The sequence below is a fragment of the Aquila chrysaetos genome, chromosome 4 (assembly GCF_900496995.4).
Source record: "Aquila chrysaetos chrysaetos chromosome 4, bAquChr1.4, whole genome shotgun sequence".
NCBI classification, from domain to species: domain Eukaryota; kingdom Metazoa; phylum Chordata; class Aves; order Accipitriformes; family Accipitridae; genus Aquila; species Aquila chrysaetos.
Genome location: NC_044007.1, coordinates 41,521,742 through 41,542,094, shown reverse-complemented (window position 1 = coordinate 41,542,094; position 20,353 = coordinate 41,521,742). Strand labels below are relative to the sequence as shown.

Genomic DNA, 20,353 nt, shown 5'->3' with positions numbered 1-20,353 from the left:
TGTAATTTGCTGATGCAAATCACTCATTCCCATCGCTCCAATCATTTGCTATGCACAGTTTCATTAGTGGAGTCTGCATGCACCTGAAGAATGCCTCAAAAATTGTGTCTCCTAATGATTCTCCTTGCCCTTTTCTGCTGCTTAGAGGATGGTGATCCCAGTGAGTAGCTACAGCCTGGAAAAGTCTTAGAAGGCAGAATACTGAACCACTTTTATCAAAACTACGGGAACAAATAGTGGACTTCCACATCAGAACAACAGATGTGGAATCATAGCAGTCATGCTTCAAAGTCTTCCTGAAAAATATTTTCTTACATTTCTTGGAATCACTTGATCACATCTACAGTAAGACAGGGGCAAATCCAAGGCTTTGTGTTATCTTAAATTGAAATAATGTCTTAGGTGCAGCAATATGATGAATGCTACTTATATCTTTTAAAAGACCTATTACTTTCTCTTGAAACATTTAATTGTGGATCAGATACAATGCTTACGGTTGAACAAATCTACAAGTCCTAAAGTTAAGAAAATTTATGCTTAGGTAATTCCACATTTCCTCTGGTGCAAACCTGCTTTGGCCAATGTCTTGCAGTTTTAACAAGGGTGAAAAATAATATAATAAAAGAATGCAAAATTAATACTTGAAGCTTCACTATGAAGTAAAGAAAGAAGATACTTAATATCATTTATCAAAGTAGAAAGAGAACAGCAAACTGAGACCTAACCACTGGAAGGTCACAGCCAATAACATTTCTGCAAATAGAAATGGGTTGCAGAAGCATCAAATGCAAATTACTGTTTGCTGGAGAATTTTAATAGAGTTCTACGTCACATTATAAAATGTTTAATTGTAACCCCATTTTAATAACACCATCTGATTAAATGAAAAGACGCCTTGCTGATCGCAATTACAATCTGTCAAACTGCGTATTTATTTACAGTTTCGTTTCCTAAAACCATAAGATAAAAAAAGGAAACTCTATTCAGCTTGTCAGCAAACTATAATTATTGTATATCCTTCTGTCAGTTTCTGCATAAAACTTTTGGTTCTAAAATGGATCTAATTATAACTACATCAACATTTTTATAAATGCTTGCTTTCCCTTCTTTCCCCCTCCCTCCCTCCCTCCCTCCTTCATCAGTGAATTCTTTGTTGCAAACTCAGGAGAAAAAACTTCTTCTAAGTAAGTAACATTTGTTTCTCTATTTTATCTTTTCTATCCTAAGTTATTGTTAGAATAAAGAAGACTCTATTCAATGTAAATATTATTTATGGCAGTGCACCTTCCTAGCACTGTACTCAAGCAAAGCCACGGGATTAGGACTCTATTGGGTTTTTTCTGCTTTGGCATTAATGTCTTGAATATCAGCTGAGAAACTCTTTCCAAGTATATCATGTAGCTCATTTTCTACAGAGTCTATTTATTGTAATTTATAACCTTTCACAAGAAACAATTTGCCAGACAAACAAGAAATGAGTCCAAATGTCTGAACACTAGTGTATGTATCAACCAGTTATAGAAATTACATCTCAAAGAAAGGTCTATTAAATCATCTAGCTCATCTCCCAGCTAGTGCAGGATTTTCCCATACGTACATGTTCCAGTGCTTTAACAATACCTGGCAGACTATTCGGGTGACATTACAGGTTTTTTTCCCAGCCTTCGCCTGTTGCTTATTTTTATCACATTTCTTGCAGTGACATTCCTTAAGTACCATAAACAACTGTTCCTTCAGCCTAACTTTCTGCGTAATGGATGATGACAAATAAATATAACATTGAACATATGCATATAAACATTTTTAAAAAATAACACACTGTAGCTGAACCTTCAAGAAGAGTCATTTTGCTCAGTGTAGGTTATGGGCTAATACAATCTGGATCATGATTACATGCTAATAAGATTTGGGAAAAGCTGATTATTTTTCTACTGTTTCTTAAATGGTCAAGTCAGCTGTGAACCAAAACAGTCTGAGTTAATATACATCCTCTTGATTATTTATTTCCTAGATGTTCCATGAACATGTATTACCTATCATTCATTCTTAGATAAATATACATTTTATAAATATAAATATGTACATATATAAGCACACTTCAAAAATAAAAATAAATAAAAGACAACTGAAAAGATTAAATGGTCTGCATTAACCTCCACTGACTGCTGGGTTTTACGAATACAATGAAGTAGGTGAATTTTTAAGTTGAAGTAGGTGAAGTAGGTGAATTTTTAAGCTCTGTACCCAGAGCTTGCCTGAGGAGTCTGTGCAGTTGCCATTAGAGGAATTCTCTAAAAAATAAGTTAGACAAACATATGTCAGAAATGACAAACGTATGCAGTATCCTGCTCTGGGGTAGATGACCTTTTAAAGTCCTCCTTTATGCTAGATTACGGGAGGGACCTTAGGCTTCCTCCCGGACCAATTTCTGTAATCTGGTAAGTAACACAACATTAAGGCTGCACTGAGTCAGGATCCAAGAGGTCAGGTTACTCATGTAACTTCTTCCTGTAGTGCAGCTTTGCTATACTGACTTTAATTATATGATAATCAAAATAATAAAATTTTTTTCAAAACAGCACATTAGATGATATTTCTTCTCTTCAGTCTTGTTACAGCTTGCACTAGTTTTCCAAATGTTACAAAGAAAACCATTTCAGAATTATGACAGCAGAGTATGGCTTATTATTGACAAACACTTTTGTTGGCACACCCTTAATCTGATATAATCTGAAATCTAAATTTTCTCAATTTATGAACAAATGAAAGCATCTGCTATAGGGCTATCTCTTTCTGTTGAAACTCTGGGACGGCCGCTGCTAGAGTTGGACAGGATCAACATTAGGCCAGAATATTGCTGAAAATCCCACTGAGATTTTCAGCCAGTCACAGAGCTCCTAAAATGTAGTTCAGAGGCAGAAGCCACAAACGACGAAGTTAGCGCAACAATGCTGGCCACAATTAAAATTACACAGGCCAGGCCCCAGGCAGAGAACTTTCCTTTCGTGTGTTTTTCCCTCCCTGCATTCACAAAAGCTGATTGCAAGAAACACTTGTGCTATGCGACCGGCCTGTAAGGCCTGGGACTGGGAGTCTGGGGCAGCAGAACATCAAACTCTGCTCAAACAGATACTTCACTTCTCCCTAGAGCTGACTGCATTTCAAGGGCAGGCAAAACAACCCTCGCACCTTTTCCACGGCTCTTAAATAAGGCTACTGTATCACTTCCAGGCTGCATGATAGCTGAAAGGTCTCAGCTATCATTATAGGCAGTCACTGTAATAGCTTTATATTAGATGTGTAACACATGGCAGTTAATTCCTACCCTTATTACATTTGAGGACTTCTGCTAGTTCTAATATTGAAAGTTGTCTCTCACCACGCTGCTGCCCACCTTTGTGTTACTGATAATCAGACGTGCAATCAGCTCCTGGTAATACTTTCGTTATTATGGGTCCCACAGTGTAGACTCATCTTCTTCCTCTCCCTTAAGATCTGTGTCTTTCACCCTTTTCCAACTTGGGACTCATCTGTAATTGTGTATTGTGAATTACATTTTACTGGGTTTTTAATAAAGTAAATGTCTTTCTATTCTACAATATAGTACTTGCCAGATATGAGGAACTGATATTGCAAATACCTATTTGTACTGTTATTAGTATATTATCTTATAGCTAATTAGTGACTACAAAGCACTTCAAGCCACAAGAAAGGCACTGCAGAAGAACAGAGTGCTGCTAGCATTATTTTTCAAATGCTGTGGTTTATTTTTTCTAGAAAAAATAACTTTTTAAAGTTTTGCCAGTGGTTATTTTACACTGTATACTTTCTGTCAGGCAACTTAAGCTGCACTTAATATCCAGATCAGCAGTAAGCCTATTGCACTAAACACTTTTTATGCTACTTCTTAAGAAAGGGGAGTGTAATAAAATTCATTAAACTGAGATCCCACACTTGAGCATTAGGGCATGTGTAGGACACTGAAGCTTAGTTACTGAGTTAATCTCTGAAATTCTTTATGTGTGAATGAAGGTAATCTTAAAGTGTATTAGAAGGAAGTCCCATCTCTGAACAAAAAAGTGTTGCACTCTCATCAAGAGCCTGATCCTGTAAATCCTCCACGTGCAGGGCTTTTTTGCTAAAGGACCAGAACATCTAATTTCAAATGTTTTTTCAGTTTAGACCACTTCTGTAAGGATCAAGTTAAGGCACCTGTAGCCCAATATCACCACGGTCAGGAATTGGAATTTTGAAGATGGGATATGGAGTAGCCTCATCTTGTCATCCATTAGGTCTTACTTTAGCAACTAGGCTACTTCCTCTACTAACTCAAATAGCAAAGGTACCTATTATTAAAGTTACTAACTTTAATTATTAATTATTTAGTTTTAAAATCTTTAATTAATATTTTTTTAAATCTTTAATTATTAATTATTTAATTCTATCATTAAAGTTACTAGCTATCAGGCACTGCAACCTCACTCATAACCCAGGGATTCGGTAAAAAATTTCTATGATGCAGCCATGTGCAGTACGTTGATTAAATCTGTTGCACCTATTTCAATAATTTGGCTCTAGTTTCAGTCTCTGTTTAACATACAACGTGGATCCACAATTTGGGGAGAAGGGGGATGTTGTAGATGCTATGTCCTGTCTTTTACATTCCCTTTCCAGCAGAGGGCTTCAGTGATTAACAGTGTGATAGTGTGTCCATGTATATATGTATATGTATGCACATACCCTGAACACTGCAGTCCGCATCATCTTCAGGTCAGGGTAGGCACACAGAGTGCCACGTCACTACCTGTAACATCTCCTTTGTCTCTTTTCCTTCCCTGCAGGTTGGTTGAAATAGGAATGTTGGGTATACACTGATAATATGTGAGATAAACCATAATGCCTTTGTTCACCTGACTTCAGATGGAAAGGGTTCATTTTTGTGGGTTCTGCAACTGAAAGATATGCACAACCATGCCTTAGAGGTGTTCCTCACTCCGTAATGCTTCTTGCTGCAACTACATACTTTAAGTCCTTTTTGGTAACTGTATCCATCCATGATATGCACAGAAAATGAATTAAGAACATTCATTTTCATATCTCTATTGTTCATATATAGAGGCAGCAGCAAGTACAACATGCCATAAATGCAGTTCAGAGGTGTGTAAGCAAGGCTACAGAGATCCTAAGTTGCATACATGTGGCTGAAGTACAGCATTACACTAGCAGTAAAGGTTAAAGATTTACATGCTGTCCCCAGGGAATCCCAACATGAGAAAGGGCATTTACATAGTGTGTCTGTACAGACTTTGTATAAACGAAGGGGGGAAAAAACAGAGAGAAAGACATCAATCTAAAATGAACCTTTATATTATTGAAAGGACCAGGGGAGGAGTAGACATCCTTACACTTTAAGCATTTCTTAATTGCCTTGAGAAAGAACAAGGGATAAAAATAAGAAATGAGTAATTTTTTACTGATAATTATTTCTCCAAATCACAAAACACTACCAAGCAGATTTTCTTCTTCCCTTCCTGAAAACTCAAAACAATGATACTTAAAGTTCTGTAAAACCATTAAAACAGATAAAAAACCTATGAGACTATTAATTGGACCTTTTAAATTCCTTCAACTCAGAAAAATCAAGAAGGCCAAGAATGCGTTTTTTCTCCTGAAGTGAATTTTGCTAAATATCTATGACTACACAGGCAAGACTAGATGAGGAGAATTCACACTCCATTCTAGCAGGTGACACCAGCATGAAGCTCTGGGCTGCTGGTGTCCCACCCTTCAGCAGACTCATGTAGCACATCTGAACTTCCAGCATGCAAATGGCAGCTTGAGTTAAGACAGTGCATGCCATAGTGGGACTGGTTTTGTCCATACAAGATATCCTTCTACTCCCTGAACAAGATAGGATGAGATGATGAATGTGGTACAAATCCATGAAGGGTGTCTGCAGTCTTCTCAACTGCTTTCAAGTTTCAAGGAATGAAAATGCATGCATTTAAGTAATGAAACAGGTGGAAGGAGAGGCTACTCCACCTGATGCACAAAATTCTCCTTTCAGCTGCACTGTGGGCTTCTCCTTCATTTTTGTCTTCACAAAAGCATCTTCACAGTTTTCAAGAAAGATATTTCACTTCTATTCCATCTATAGGGCTTAAGATCACTAAGATTTTTTTTTGCCAAAGACTGAGTCTTCAGAAACATTTCATTATCTTGCTGTTCTTGACAACTACATGCGATGTTAAAAGCAGCAGATTAAAGTCAACAATCTCTGCTGCTGAAACCCCTGAATTTCTGACATTTTCTGAGAGTTATGTTTCCTCTATTTGCATACTCTATTATCTATTTTGTTTGACACTTGCAGCTATGATGCTGCTTATGCATTAATCACTCCTGTGAGTACTTCACATGTGAGGTGTTGTATAATCTACCACCCGCAACTGAAGGCTTTCTCTCCACACCACATTCATCATGTCTTAGCCTGTGCTTATCTGGTTAAAGTCTAAGAAACAGTAATTAATACCACTACACGTATTTTTTTTTCTTACTTTTTTATGTGGCAAATAAATTCCTATCAGACAATGGGTAACCGCTGTGAAAAAAGTTGACCAAAGCATTTTCTACTGAAGGCTGTTTTCAAAAATAAAATACGTCACCTTGTTATATCTTCTTGAAATTACACTGAAGTTGTTTTCCTAATGAATTTGTGAAATATGTGAGCCACATGGAGTCTCAACAACCACACTCAAATAAGCAGAATGCTGTATTTCCCAACTGACAGTTTATCAACAGCTTCATTGCCAATTTTAAAAATGAGACCTGGAATTATACTAAAAAAAGTTCTGGTCATTTGTGTACAAATATTTTCCTACAATAATGAGAAAATATTTACTTGCTCTATCTTTAAGATAAGTTCTTAGTACTTACAGACAGAAAGTATAGCTTTACCAGATACTTCAAGACCATAAAAAAAGCTAAGTTCATGAAAAACACTAGCCACAAATATTTTCACAGCAATGCTAGTCTTAGCTGACCTCAGGAAGGTGGGGTTCATCGATAGCCTGCACCCACAGAGTGTTTTCTTCCACTCTGTTGATTTTCTCTTGGGAGGGAGAAACTGTAGAGCTGCTACCAGTTGAGGTGCTATCAGCAATGTTCCCCCTGCTATGTATGCATAGACTGATGTTTACTGCTGAGAGCTCCTGAGGGACAATGTGACCCACAGGAAGGTTCTGGCACCCCCGCTCTAGTGAGGGGGTCATTAGACCAGTTCCAGATAGAGCACATCTTTTTGAGAGATGCCTCATCTTGATTTCAATTCTGAGGTACAGAGAACAACCACCTCCCATAGTACATTATCTAAATGGTAAATTTCTATCACTGTTAAAAATGCATGCTTTGTTTCCATACTGATTTTATACAGCTGTAATTTCTAGACATTGGATGTTTTAATGCTTTTTTGTAGCACGGTGAAGAGCCTTCTACTAGCAGATATGCAATATGCAGGTATTTATAAAACCTTGATCAAGTTACATCTTAATCAGCTCCTCTACATATCCTTTTTGTTGTCTTTCTGATGACAAAAGAGTGGACCAGACATCAGAAGTAAGGAAAGATAAACGTGATGTCCCAGAGCCCTCGATGGAATAAATCGTGATAATTCTACTGAAGACAATAAAGTTATGCCAACTGACATCAGCTGAAGATTTGGCTGCGTATCCCTATGGTTAGGCTGTTTGACAAAACATACACTAACTACTGTAACCTTTTGCCACACAAGGCTTATTTCAGTGAGAAAATCCAGCTCATAAAATATGGTGGGTTTTTTTTTTTTTTTTTTTTTTTTTGTAAAAGAAGGAAAAGAAAGATATCCTGCAAGAATACAAAGTTGCTTAATAAGAGAAAAAAAAAATACTTTAACACAAGATGTTCCATGACCTTAGCTTTATGATTTGGTGGTTCTGATGGCAATAACTCACTGCAATAAAATTTGGGGTAGCAGCAGGTCTGTGTAGCATAACAGTAAATTTTGATGTAAACTGAAGACCAGAGCCTGGTAATGAGGCACAAATGTGAAGTATTCACCAGAGACTAAAAGTATCTTCTACCACTGGCATGCAATACAAGCTAGAAAAAAGTATCCAAGCATGATTTAAATGTCAACACTTAAGTTACAAGGGGAAAATCTTTTGTTTTGTTACAAAAGTTATTAATCTTGTTCATCAGAAATAAAAAATACAAGGGGAAAATCTTTTGTTTTGTTACAAAAGTTATTAATCTTGTTCATCAGAAATAAAAAATTTCTGTTTGACTCAGTAGTTTGCACTAACACTTAAAGGTGCCAAAAAAAAATCAACCATATAGGTCAGCCTCAAGATGAGTCATGAATACTGAATTTAAACTAATATGTAAGAAACTGGTAAAACAAATTCTCTTCAATAAATCCCAGCTACCACAACAACAATCTCCTGTATTGGATTTATTAGCAACCGTACTGTGAATAAGAAATACTAGCTTCATTCTACCTGAGATGAAAAATGAAAAAAAAAAGTAGCTGTCTGCTTTCTTCCCTGTTATATAGTGCCACATTTTGTTTAAGATATTACTCTCTCATGGGCTGCATATCTAAAAAATATAATTCATGAAAAAAGTATAATGTAATTGTTTGGGCTTTGATGAATTGGGGCATAATGTTAAATAATTATTCACTGCCTTTATTCTTCTGTCAAAGTGTGCAAAAAAAAATGCTTTTTATTGCTTTTTTTTAATATAAGGACATGGGCCTTTGTGACATGCATTTTATTTTAAACTAATGCTTCTATTATTCCACATCTGAATAATTATAGCTGACATCATCTACTCTTCTGTGTCCTAGAAGATCTTTAGCTCTAGTCCACTGTTACATATTTTATGCATTACATGAAATAAAATACCTCAAGATTTTGAAAATATTTATTTTAAAAACAGCAATGAAATTGTCTGTAATCACATTTTCTGCTCTGCTTTGAAAGCAGCATTATTCAATATGCCAGTGGTCTTTTCCATAAGAGCAACATATTAGAAATTCATGCTGCTCTAATATATCTGAATTCATTGATGTACTGCACTCCCTACAGACCTAAAGAAACATTTTTGCTTCAGTTTCATATGTCCTGCACATTACCTACTGATGTGGTGGTTGTCAAAACAGTTGTACAGTAGCCTTTGAATTCAAAGTGTGCCTTGACTATATACTAAAACTGACAATAAACCTAAGTATATACATTATGCTGGCTTTTGTTGCCAGCACAAGTAGAGCATTTGGGAAATAAATCCCCTGATTTTATTGCCTTTTAACATCTTTTCCACTTTAAACTTCAAACCCAGAAATTTGAAGCATTTCAAGAAACTAAAATCTCTTTTATTTCTTTCTTGTAAATTTTCTATAGTATACCATCACGAGCCACATTTCAAAAAGATCAGCACAAGATTATAAATGAAAGCATTCAGAAAATAGGGTTTTTTTCCTCTATGTAAAAACAGCACTGTGATTTTTAACCCTGGTTTCTTGGGGAAAAAAGCAATCATCTATAGGATATACTAAAGAAGCTGAAATGTCTGTAGTTTTATTGATAAAATGAACACACAGTAAAACTCATTTTATAGAACACATCCAAAAGCATTTTTACAGACAGACACACATTCTTATAGCGATGGTATATACATGCATTTGTTTGCAAACGTTAGAAGGGTATTTCTTGTGGTCCTTGGAATATTTCAGGAAAATTCATGCAAACAGAGAACTGCTGGCAGGTCACACCCCAACTAGAACTGAACCAAACCTATGGAGGGCTACATTCAACTGTAGTAAATCAGGAAGGGATCCCTATTTCATTACTTATGAACAAACATGCCTACAGGACCATCAGTACATCTTCATTAAACAGCTCGCTCTCTCTAATTGGATCCACTTAAGAAGCAGGAATAGAAGTCATGTCCATTTTGAAGGAGGACTTTAGAGAGCTCCCACACATGGCCGACCATGCTGGGGCTGGACTGTGTTCATACCACTGTGTGTCACATTCTGCACAAATTCTGTAGGCTTCTGAACCCCCAATATCCAGATATAATGAACATCTAAAGAAATCCGCATGTGACAGCACGGTATAAATTAGTGTGCATGTGCATGTGTGTACATGCCTGTATGTCACCTAAGCAGAAAACAGAAAAACACAAACATAGAAGCCAATATATGAACTGACAGCAGAATAATGAGAAAGAGAAATTTTAGTGATTTTTTTTTTTAAGTAGTGCGGGTGCAATAGGAAGTCCAATCAATCAAAAAAACTTCAAAGAAGGCTAATTCCAAATTTAAGTATCAGACACAGTAAATGGCAACGGGAAATTTTCATCTCCCAGTGTTGTAAAATTTTTCAGAAAGAATTCCCACAGTGTAAAAAATCTGTAAGAAGCTGGTCCCTAAATAGAATTCACTGAGCTGGTAGTGGGCTCTTAATGTGTGTACTTAAGCACTTCCACAGAGGAGAAATCTTAGAGAGCTTGGGGCAAATCCTGCAATCCTCACTCAAAGGGATTTCATCTGCAGCCTGGAGGGACTGCTGCACAGTATGAAACCAGGACTTCTAATGGGTGGAGTTTTGAAGGGGTTTTAGAAGGGGTACATCCTCAATTTTCAATCTGTCCAAAATCACAGAAATCCTCATCTGAAAACACCTGGTAGGTGAGATGAAAGAAAAATGCTATACTCAGTGTACAAACTATTTTCCTACTTTGTTTCTGAGCTCACTGTGTTTCCTTTCTCTCATTTGGCTAACATTAATTAATGCTTTGTATATAAAAACACTAATTGACAACCCCTCACTAGTTCTAACACAGACAAAAAGGAAGGTATTATTGCTAAAATACTAACTAATGGGTTAAAAACTGGCTAAAGGGAAGGATGTTGAAAGGAGAAAAAAAAAAGAGACCAAATTCAATCAGAGGCACATTGCACTGCAGCTGAATTTGTCCCAATATAAGTAAAATTTGCTGAAGATGTGAAATTAATTATGGATAGAGAACAGCCAACAGATTCATTTCTAAGAATAATTTTTCTAAAAACACTCATTACCGCCCTGAAAAATGAAGCGATACATGGTTTCCAAATACACTAAGCGGTAGTTGATATACCAGAAATTATATGGCACCAAGAGTTTAGATAGATTGGAGAAACATATACATTATTTTCTGTGTGAGGCAATATAAAAGTGATTTAGGCAAGTACTTGTTAAACGGATCAGAGTTTGATGAGATAGTAAAAAGGAAACTTAGAGATGAGTAATAGCAAGAGAAAAGAGTCATACTGAAGAAAAAATGCAAAAGGTTCTGGATTATAAAGAAGAGCTTCAAATCTAAGTAAAGAATGCTAACTTTACAAAATCCTCTGTCTTTCTTCATCAATGGAAAGCCAAAAGGACAACGGGGCCATTCCATTCACTGAAGAAGTCACTGAATTAACTGAAGAAATAACTTAAATTATCCTCCTCAAGTTAATTTCTCTCAAGTTATCAATTTCAAATCAGAAGAACAATACAGCCAAAGTGTTTGAACTGTACAAAATCGTGGTGTTAACATCCTACCAGTTGTACTAACATGAGATGTAGCTTAATCCTCTCAACAGACAAGCCAGCTTGAGTTAAAACTATTGCTAGTTAAGAGGCCCTCTTGTGTGCAGGGGTCATGCAAGTTAGGAATAACAGTTGACTTAGCCTATGACGCTTCAAGGATCATGCTTTATTTATTGAACGAATCCTCAAAAATGACTGAAAAAATTTAGCACATATTTTCTTGACGTCTGATTTTCATTTTTTCTGATCTTCACTAAGTCCCAATAGCAAAATTGCCTAGTTATATTATTCAGCTTTTTTGTATTTGCCCTTGATGCAATAATTCACTGTAATGATCTACAAACTCTCAGGGCCCTTTGTTCAGAGCTTGTTGCAAGAGGTTAATGTGGAACATCAGAGCTTAAAAGAATGCATAGTTTTGAGCCATAGCCATGGCTCAAAAGAGGTCAGTTCAGTGAAATACTGCTTGTCTTGACTGGAGTGCCAAGCGTTTCTCTTACTTTTTCAAGTCCTTTCATTGCTCTGATTCTCAGAACCCTGCACAAGATTTAGCTCATGCTCTTTAGTGCACACCATCAGCTTTGTAGAAATGCAAGCAAAATCCAAAACATTTCAACAAAGTATATTTATATTTCTCTATGAAAATGTGCCTCTCCTCCCCTCCTCCCATTGAACATAACCCTGGGGTCAGATTCTGACCTCAAACACAAAGCATGCAACATCCTAGTAAATCAATAACAACTAAGCAGCACATAAGAAGCCAAGACTAGCCCCCCTGGAGTACAGCTTGTTGGACATCCTCAGAGGGAACGCAGAGCTCCTTGAAATCAAGGCAGCTTTATTTTAATTAAGTTGCAATGAAGCCCTGTGACAAGGCAGATTTTTGTTGTAAACTGTCTGTTTTCTGGCCACAATGGCCCCTGGCTCAGGGCTGCTAGTCTGAGGGGCTGATGGGGAGCTCAGCCTAGATCCCTCAGCCCCCAAACCTCCATATGCTGCTTCAGCTCCCAGGCTCCCAGGACTGATTTATGGTTTTGGGGTAATGTGATGGGGACCTAGCAAACTGGAAGCCTAGACAGACTCAGTCCCTAAGCACAGAGCCTCCCAGCTGGGACACAGGGCCCTGAGCCTCTGATCCTTCAATGAGAAGCCTAGACCCTTGGATCTCTAGGAACGGCAGACCCCGAACTTCGGCTGTCCAGACCTACAGTTCCTGGGCAGCCCACATAGCAGAGTGCCTGAAGTGCAGTGAGCCCCACACAATGCCAGGCCCCACCCTCTTCCATGGGATTTTTAACTCTTTGGCTTAGAATTGTACATCGACGTGAAATAATCTTGTCTGGAGCTGCTATGTGAGGAATATACTAATTATTTGTAGAGCCCACTTGAAAATGTAACATGCAAAGTAGCTCTGCAGTTGTTGCAAGCAATTTAACATTCAAAGAAGTGATTTATAATATAAGGCTTCCCAAGATTACGACCATAATGACTATCTGACAGACTTTATAAGCAAATCGTCCAGTCATTTCGATTGGATTCTGGCTGGCTAAGGACTGGGAACTGTAAAAAGGCTATAAGATTTGGCCTAGAATCAGAAATAACATTTGCTGTTTTCCAAACGTGCGGTAAACAAGAAAGGAGATATTAAATTTTTGTACGTCTCTCAGCACATGCAAATGAGAACGGCAAGAGCCTCGTCAGACAAACAGAACAACGGCCATCTGGATCCAAACACTGAACCAACGGAAGTCAAACCCTTGAGCCTCCTTTTGTCATTATTTACATCCACGTAAAGCAGGAGTAATTCTACTCAAGGTGGCAGGTAACATCCAGGCTTTGAGGAACTCAGCTGTAAAACCCCCACCGCCTCAGGTGGGAGGAGAATTTGACATAGGGAGGGCGATGTAAAACCCAGAGTCAGGGCAGCTCGCTCCATGATGTGAGTGGTGTAGGAGCTGGCCTCTCGGAGGATTTCGAACAGCTCTGTATTTCCACGATTTTGCAACTTAAAGCAGAACAGAAGGGAAAGACTAAAAATGCTTACCACAGAGAGGGAATTGGAAAGCAGTGTCCCATCTTGGCCAAGCATGTTGGAAACTGTAATTTCAGGTAGATCCATGTTTTGTGGGTGGAATGGAAGGAGGCCATTGTGGTTCATGGGATGACACAGAGAGTGGTATCCAGACTCTATCTCATTCAAGTGCACCAGGGAGTGGTCAGGCAGTGACGGAGGAGTTATAGGAGGTATGTTAAAATCTTCACTTTCAAGACTTGGGCCAGGAAAAGACTGGGGGAAAAAAAAACCAACAACAAACGGGAAGTGCTATGAAAATCGTATGAATACTGGTCAAGAATAATAATAAAAGTCACACAAAACAAACAAAAAGAGCCCAACTCACATACTTCTAAGCAGGAGCTTCAATTTAACAAAGAGAATATTTTAAACACCCATATATTATAACAGTGGCATTTCACCATTATGTATGGAAGAAAAATTGCCTCTAAGGCATAAGAATCTCTGATACTTTCACAGCTTCCATTAGAAAGAGATTTTTTTTTAAAGAAACTGAATTCAAACAGATTTCAAGGGTCCTATTAAAATTTTCCAAGAGCGTTCATCTAGCTGAATACCTTTTTTCATGGGAATTGTGGAAAAGGGAATGCAATTTATAAAATTAACATTGGCTTAAAATGTTTCATAAGACTCCCTGCTACTCAGATCAAGAATTATATAGTGAAGAAGAAAGGTACCACTTTTAGGCTTACAGGAGAACCATGCATTTGTTCTGCTACAAAGAAAAACAAATAAATACAGAAATAGTGCATACCCTGTATGAATATACTTTGTGTTTATAAAAATACATTTATGGTGTCTCAAAAACACTGATTTTTCCTTTCTTAATCTGTAAACTCAATGATACATACATTTGTCAGTCATCTAAATGAGTTACTCCACAAAGTAACTGTTTAGTCTTTTGTTGTCTGCTGCCATTAAGTCATCCAACTCAATCTGATCCAAGGAAAAGCCACGGGCAAAGTCAGAGTAATGCACCAAGGTGGATAATTGCTATTATTTATCTGCACTCTTTGTACAGTAGGTAGGCTCATTTCAGGGATAGGGGTGGGTATGCTTGTATTTCTTAAAGCAAAAAGGCGAGCAGGGTTAGATACATGATCCAAACCAAGAGTTAAAGGGACCAGTTGCAGTGGTTCTGCCCGAAAGCCTGCTCTGCTTTTCCGAGAACAGCCACAGTTCTCCTTTGCCAAGTGATCAGTCTTTGCACATCCCATGCCCATAGTCATGAGGTTTACAGCACAGAGACTACTTCCACCCTTCCTGCCCCTCTGGAGCAATGCAGCCCTGCTCTGAGTGCTGTTTTTGTTAATTCTGGAAGTGCAAGGATTATACATTCTGCTACATTGATACATTCTGCTCCTGCAAAGTATCTTCAGGAAAGATGAAAATGAGAGCACAATTTCAAAGACCAGCTATTAGAAGAAAATGTTTTCCCCAATACGAGTTTGCAAATGGAGGACAGTATGGTGTATGAATTCATGCAGAAGCACAAGGGAAGAATCAATGCCCAATTACGAACAAAGGGGTTTTTCATTAGTCATCATAGTAATACTGTCCTCCCGATGCCCAAGGTTACTCTCCTCTGTATGAGCATGGATATAAAAACTTAAATCAGACCAACAACAGTGTTACATGTTTTCAATGAGCTGCTGAACACAGAAGAACCTACTCTACTGCACATTGCCATGGTTTTGGTTGCTTTGCTTGTTTCCCACCAAAGTTTACACCTCTGTTACCAAATACCTTAGTATGAAATAGAACAGGAAGGCTAGACTGCAAAGGCCAAAGTAAAATCCCAAAGAATGAAAATAACAGAACAGGGAGAGGAAAAGGCTTGGCAGTGACACCGCCATCCTTATGTGTGAGGACTTTGATTCTGCCCGTGATTTCCAGCTGTGTTTCTCACCTCTGCCACAGGAGTTTGCTCTCCCCTTGCCCCTGCCCTCTCCTTAATGGGAAGTTGGTGTGAGTCTACTGCCATTTGTAAATTGTATTTGTCCTGCTTTTAGAAGCCACGATGCAGCCATCAGTGGAGACACCTCCAAGGGAGGAAAAACAGTAAAAATAGACCCTCACTAAATGGGTAGGAGACACACATGGCAAAGAGAACACATCACATTTACTCAACCTCAATGTATAAACTGCAAAACCAAATAAAAGTATTATGGACACTGTATACACCAACTATTTGTAATAGTAATATAATTACTATTATATTAAATCGATGATGAAAAGAAAGGTGTCTAAAGTGAGCTTAAGGTCTAATACCACAACAAAAGAAGTGAGGAACAGAAATGAAGAAAGGGGCAAGACGCATAACGCTCTGCGTGACCAGTACTATCCCGCACAGGTACACTTGGATTCCGTTATTGTAATCCTGGTGACCTTAGATCCATGTAACCTACAGCCACCAGGAGGGATTAATGAACTGTCAAAAGAGGACATTTTGTGTTCAACACTGTCTTTTCTACTGTCCCAAAAGACTGATGGCCTCAAAAGTTTTCTCTCCAATGATTTTGCAGGTACAAAGTGTGAACTCAACATTTGTTTTCTCTCTCTCTCTCACTATCCTACAGTGAAAATACCTTGTGCTGCATCTTTGTTGAACCAAGATGTCTCAACACCTTCTAGAGGAGGAAGAGACATCTGCCCTCCTACTTTCCTTAAACAAGACTAGGACAAGAGTCTACAGTATTCTCTCACCACTTTAATAAGAAGAAGGGACTTCAACTTACATTCACTACTAAAAGCAAATATTCCTAAACCAAATATTGACAGGCTGGGTGTGCCTACACCATTAATATTGGAGGCATTCAGCAAATCTGCTTATTTGTACATCCTTTTTGCATGCCATATGTGGATAGTCCAGGTTTTACTTTAGTTAGACTTTGATTTCCTGTGTTTCAAATATGTCTTTAATTAGTAACACTTCAAAAATGGTAAAAGCAATTGAACTGCCATTAGAACATTAGCTTCACTTATTAAAAAGGAAGTAAAACACTAGTGGCATAAAACTCTACAACCCAAATTGTGTCATGTGTAACTGTATAATAAAGTTATATATATTATATGGGCTAAGCACTTTAAATAGACAGTTGCTTTCTGATTATTAAAAAAAAAATATCACACCATGGTTATTGCTTGCAAACCAGTCAGAATGTATTTGATCCCACATCACCTACCACATCACTGTCCACTACACTTAAATAAGCTTCTTAAAGTAGTAGGAGTAGTGTAGCAAAGGCAATAATAACACACCAAAACAACATAATTCAAGCAATAGTACTTCTATGTTTGTTTTTTTTTTTCTGAAGACAAAAATTATTTTACTACTTCAATAAAGCTAGGCAGAATCTAACGCATATGCTAATGGTGTGGACAGATATTTGAAAGAATCGGCAGAGCACCCTATTCACCTAACTTTTTCAGCCAATTTGGTATTTCCATACTTAGTATGTGTGTATGTAACACACAGACATAACTTCCTCAGGGAAGTTATTTCAACAGTGATGTGACAGTACTCCAGTTTGCCTTGTCCAGGAGCATGGTTCAGATGCTTGTAATGACTTGGCACACTGGCACATCAGAAACCAAAAGTCCTATATACAGTTGCAGCAAACCCAACACATCCCAGAAACAAGGCTGTTGCAACTATGTGTGGAGGGAAGGAGTAAGGAACAGGATATATGCTTGTCCTACCAATAGCAGCTACAAGCTTCAAACACCCACTCCTACTTTCCTGCCACCTCTCCCCTTGTCATTGGGAAAGTCTTCTTGAGGAACCATCTGCAGTGTCCTTGATTCAGCTGATCCAGTGCTGGCAATGGGCTCTCCTGGAATGTCGCATGGTTACCTTCTTCCCCAAAAAGACATTTAAGGGAACTCCAGCACAAGGCCATGCCCAAGGTTTTCCCTGCAGCAAGATCTTCCACTCCCAGGCCAGTCATCATCCTGTCCCAACCCCCAGGCTTTTCTCTTCTTCCAACCCAAGCCATTTATCTGGAATTTCTAATGAAAGCAGTTATCTACCATCAAAAGCATTAGGGAAGGCTGCACTCCCTGTATCTAATTACAATTCATAAGTACAGCTCATACGTATTAATAATAAATGGTGGCCTATAGCTTCAGCTCTGTTAGGTTTTTCTTGGGGGTGGGGAGAAAGTCCCCTGCAATGGTTTTTTCCTTCACAGTTGCCTTTACTATCAGCAGGACTTTCTTTATTCAGAAAGACATGGAATAGCTCCTTTTCATTCTACTGGTCAGAGAAATACTAGCAAGCTCGCCTTTTCACTTTTGAATCAAAAAAGAGTAGCAGTAAATGCTTTATTTACTTTACCACAGAGCTGCTGGGAACTTTGCCAGTAGTTTTGCTTTCATCTCATGACTGTGGGAGTGGATGAGGTGTTTATCAGCTCTTCAGTTAGTGGAACTTCCTGGACCTTTATTACATTCCAGAGTGAAAGCCCTCTGCAAAGTAACACCATTAAACCCACTGCACAGCACTGAACAGACACACGGTTTAATTTTACTGTATTATAAAGAGGATTTTCATTACACCTGTATTTACTATAAACAGATTTCAGTATATTTCAGATGGGAGCTACACTGTGGGAACCTCAGAACTAAGCATCCTTAAATTTGGGCTATTTACAGACATGAAACTATGAAAAAACTTTTTGAATCAAGGATGCCTTCCCAAATCTGAAGGACAATACTTGTGACATTTCTGCCTCAAATGATGGAAACTTCATAAAGCAGCTGATCTCTGAGATGCCCGCTCTGAGATCAAGAGACCTCATTATCTATGCCACCTTAGCCTATAATTTTATGAGAAAAGCTTGCCAGAATAAAATGATAGGAACACTTAACTCTGATTCACTGTCCAACCCATGTCCAAGCTTTTGTTCCTGAACAATGACCTCATTGGATCGCTTCAATTATCTTTTATGCCAGTTAGCCTGGCCAAATCCAGCAACAAGCTATGGAAGGGGGCAAAACTGGGGGGGGGGGGGTGAGACGTATATCAAAGGTCAGTTCTTTAATTCAGCAACACATAACTCAAATTAGGGTTAAGCATTCTGCTGTGCTAACACACAAAAAAATTTCTAGTATTTATTTTCGAGGAAGTCAGATACTCATTGTTATCAGAAAAATAAGGGAAATGCTTGCACAACCTGCTGCATAAGAACTGAGGAAAAGGGAGTAAGGAGAAAGAAGGAGATAAAAATAAAGCCCCTTTGCTTAAGAACTCTACAGTGATGACTGCATATTGGCCAGCAAAACTTACTTATGTTTCAAAATAATTTTAATAGAACTTTAAAAAGTAATCAGAGAAGGGAAACCAAAGAAGATACCTCAAACAGACTGACCACAAGAGGCAGCAAGCATTCAAACATCCAATGTAAATCCCTCTGGAAAGAGCAGAACCATTACTATATGACAGTACAGAAGACAACATACATTAAGTAAGTCTAATTCATGTGCTCAGTGATTGCTTCAGTCACCATGCATATACTCAGCAGAATCTAGTATTAGCAACAGTTCCTTAAAAATTGGGAATTTGCCTATAGAGATTTAATTTAAATGAAATGAATGGTACTGCCAACTATGTAGAGCGTGTCTTAATTTTTCATTTGCACCAAGGCTTCTGCATCTGAACTGTGGAAAGATGCCAGTTTTTAAAAGATAGATGCTTCAGGCTGTCTCCTCTTCTATTATTGAACACATTGTTACATAACTGAAATACTTATGAATCGAGAGTAATGTAAAAACAATGAGCTCATTAGAAGAGGAAAAACAGCAATGTTCCTTATGCACATTTGAAAGTTAGGATAATATATTTGACAGCAGATATTTCTAGGAGTTTTAACAGGATCACCCTTATCTCTAATTTCTAAACAGAGGACCTTCAGAAGCAAGTATTTTTCAGCTTCTTTTGTCTCTGCACGAACAAGGCTTGATAGCTTGAGACTATAATGCATTACTGTGGAAACCTTCGGTCTGCTACATAAATCATCTTAACACTCAGCAAGAATTGTCCAACAGTGCCATTGATATGTTCAAGTCAATGATCCTGCAAACAATTTTTTTGTGTTTCTTCATATGGTAGACAACAGCAATAAATCATATTCATTTAAAAACACACAATATACTAATTTATCAAGCAACAGCTATCAAAAATATATTACAGGGGAAGGTATAACTTTTTTCTATTGTGTTAATCAATTTCTCTAATTTACATTAGGTAAAGGGCAAAGCCTCAAGCAAAACATTAATTTTCCAGTACCAGATGAATTCCATTTTCAAGAAGGAGAATAGGCTGACAATGATATTATTGATTTAAAACAATTACAATTTCAAAGTTAACAGAATTATGTAAAAGAGTAGTCTTTTTTTTAAGATTCCACTCTTGAGAGTCTTTTTGTTAATTACATTAATTTTATACATATACTATAGTGGTTTGCTGGGAAACGTGTTTTCAGTGAAGGTTGTAAATTGAAATACATTTTAAAGATGACAATAAGTAGAAGCACAAATATTATAAAAGATTACAAGATCTGGGCTCTGCAAACACCAATACTGTAATCGAAACACTTAAACTTCCCTTCAGACAAAGACCCAGCTGTTCACTTTTCCTATTTAGAAAGTCGGAGTAAATTTATGA

General features: G+C 37.7%; 1 protein-coding gene across 7 annotated transcripts in view; it reads right to left on the bottom strand.

Annotated features, from left to right (window-relative positions):
* TOX (thymocyte selection associated high mobility group box) overlaps window positions 1-20,353 on the bottom strand; it is a 227,978-nt gene that overhangs the window by 77,680 nt on the left and 129,945 nt on the right. For all 7 annotated transcript variants that reach the window (XM_030012688.2, XM_030012685.2, XM_030012684.2 and 4 more), the window contains exon 3: window positions 13,657-13,899. In XM_030012688.2, the coding sequence (XP_029868548.1) occupies window positions 13,657-13,899 (243 nt within the window). The remainder of the gene's footprint in view (window positions 1-13,656; window positions 13,900-20,353) is intronic.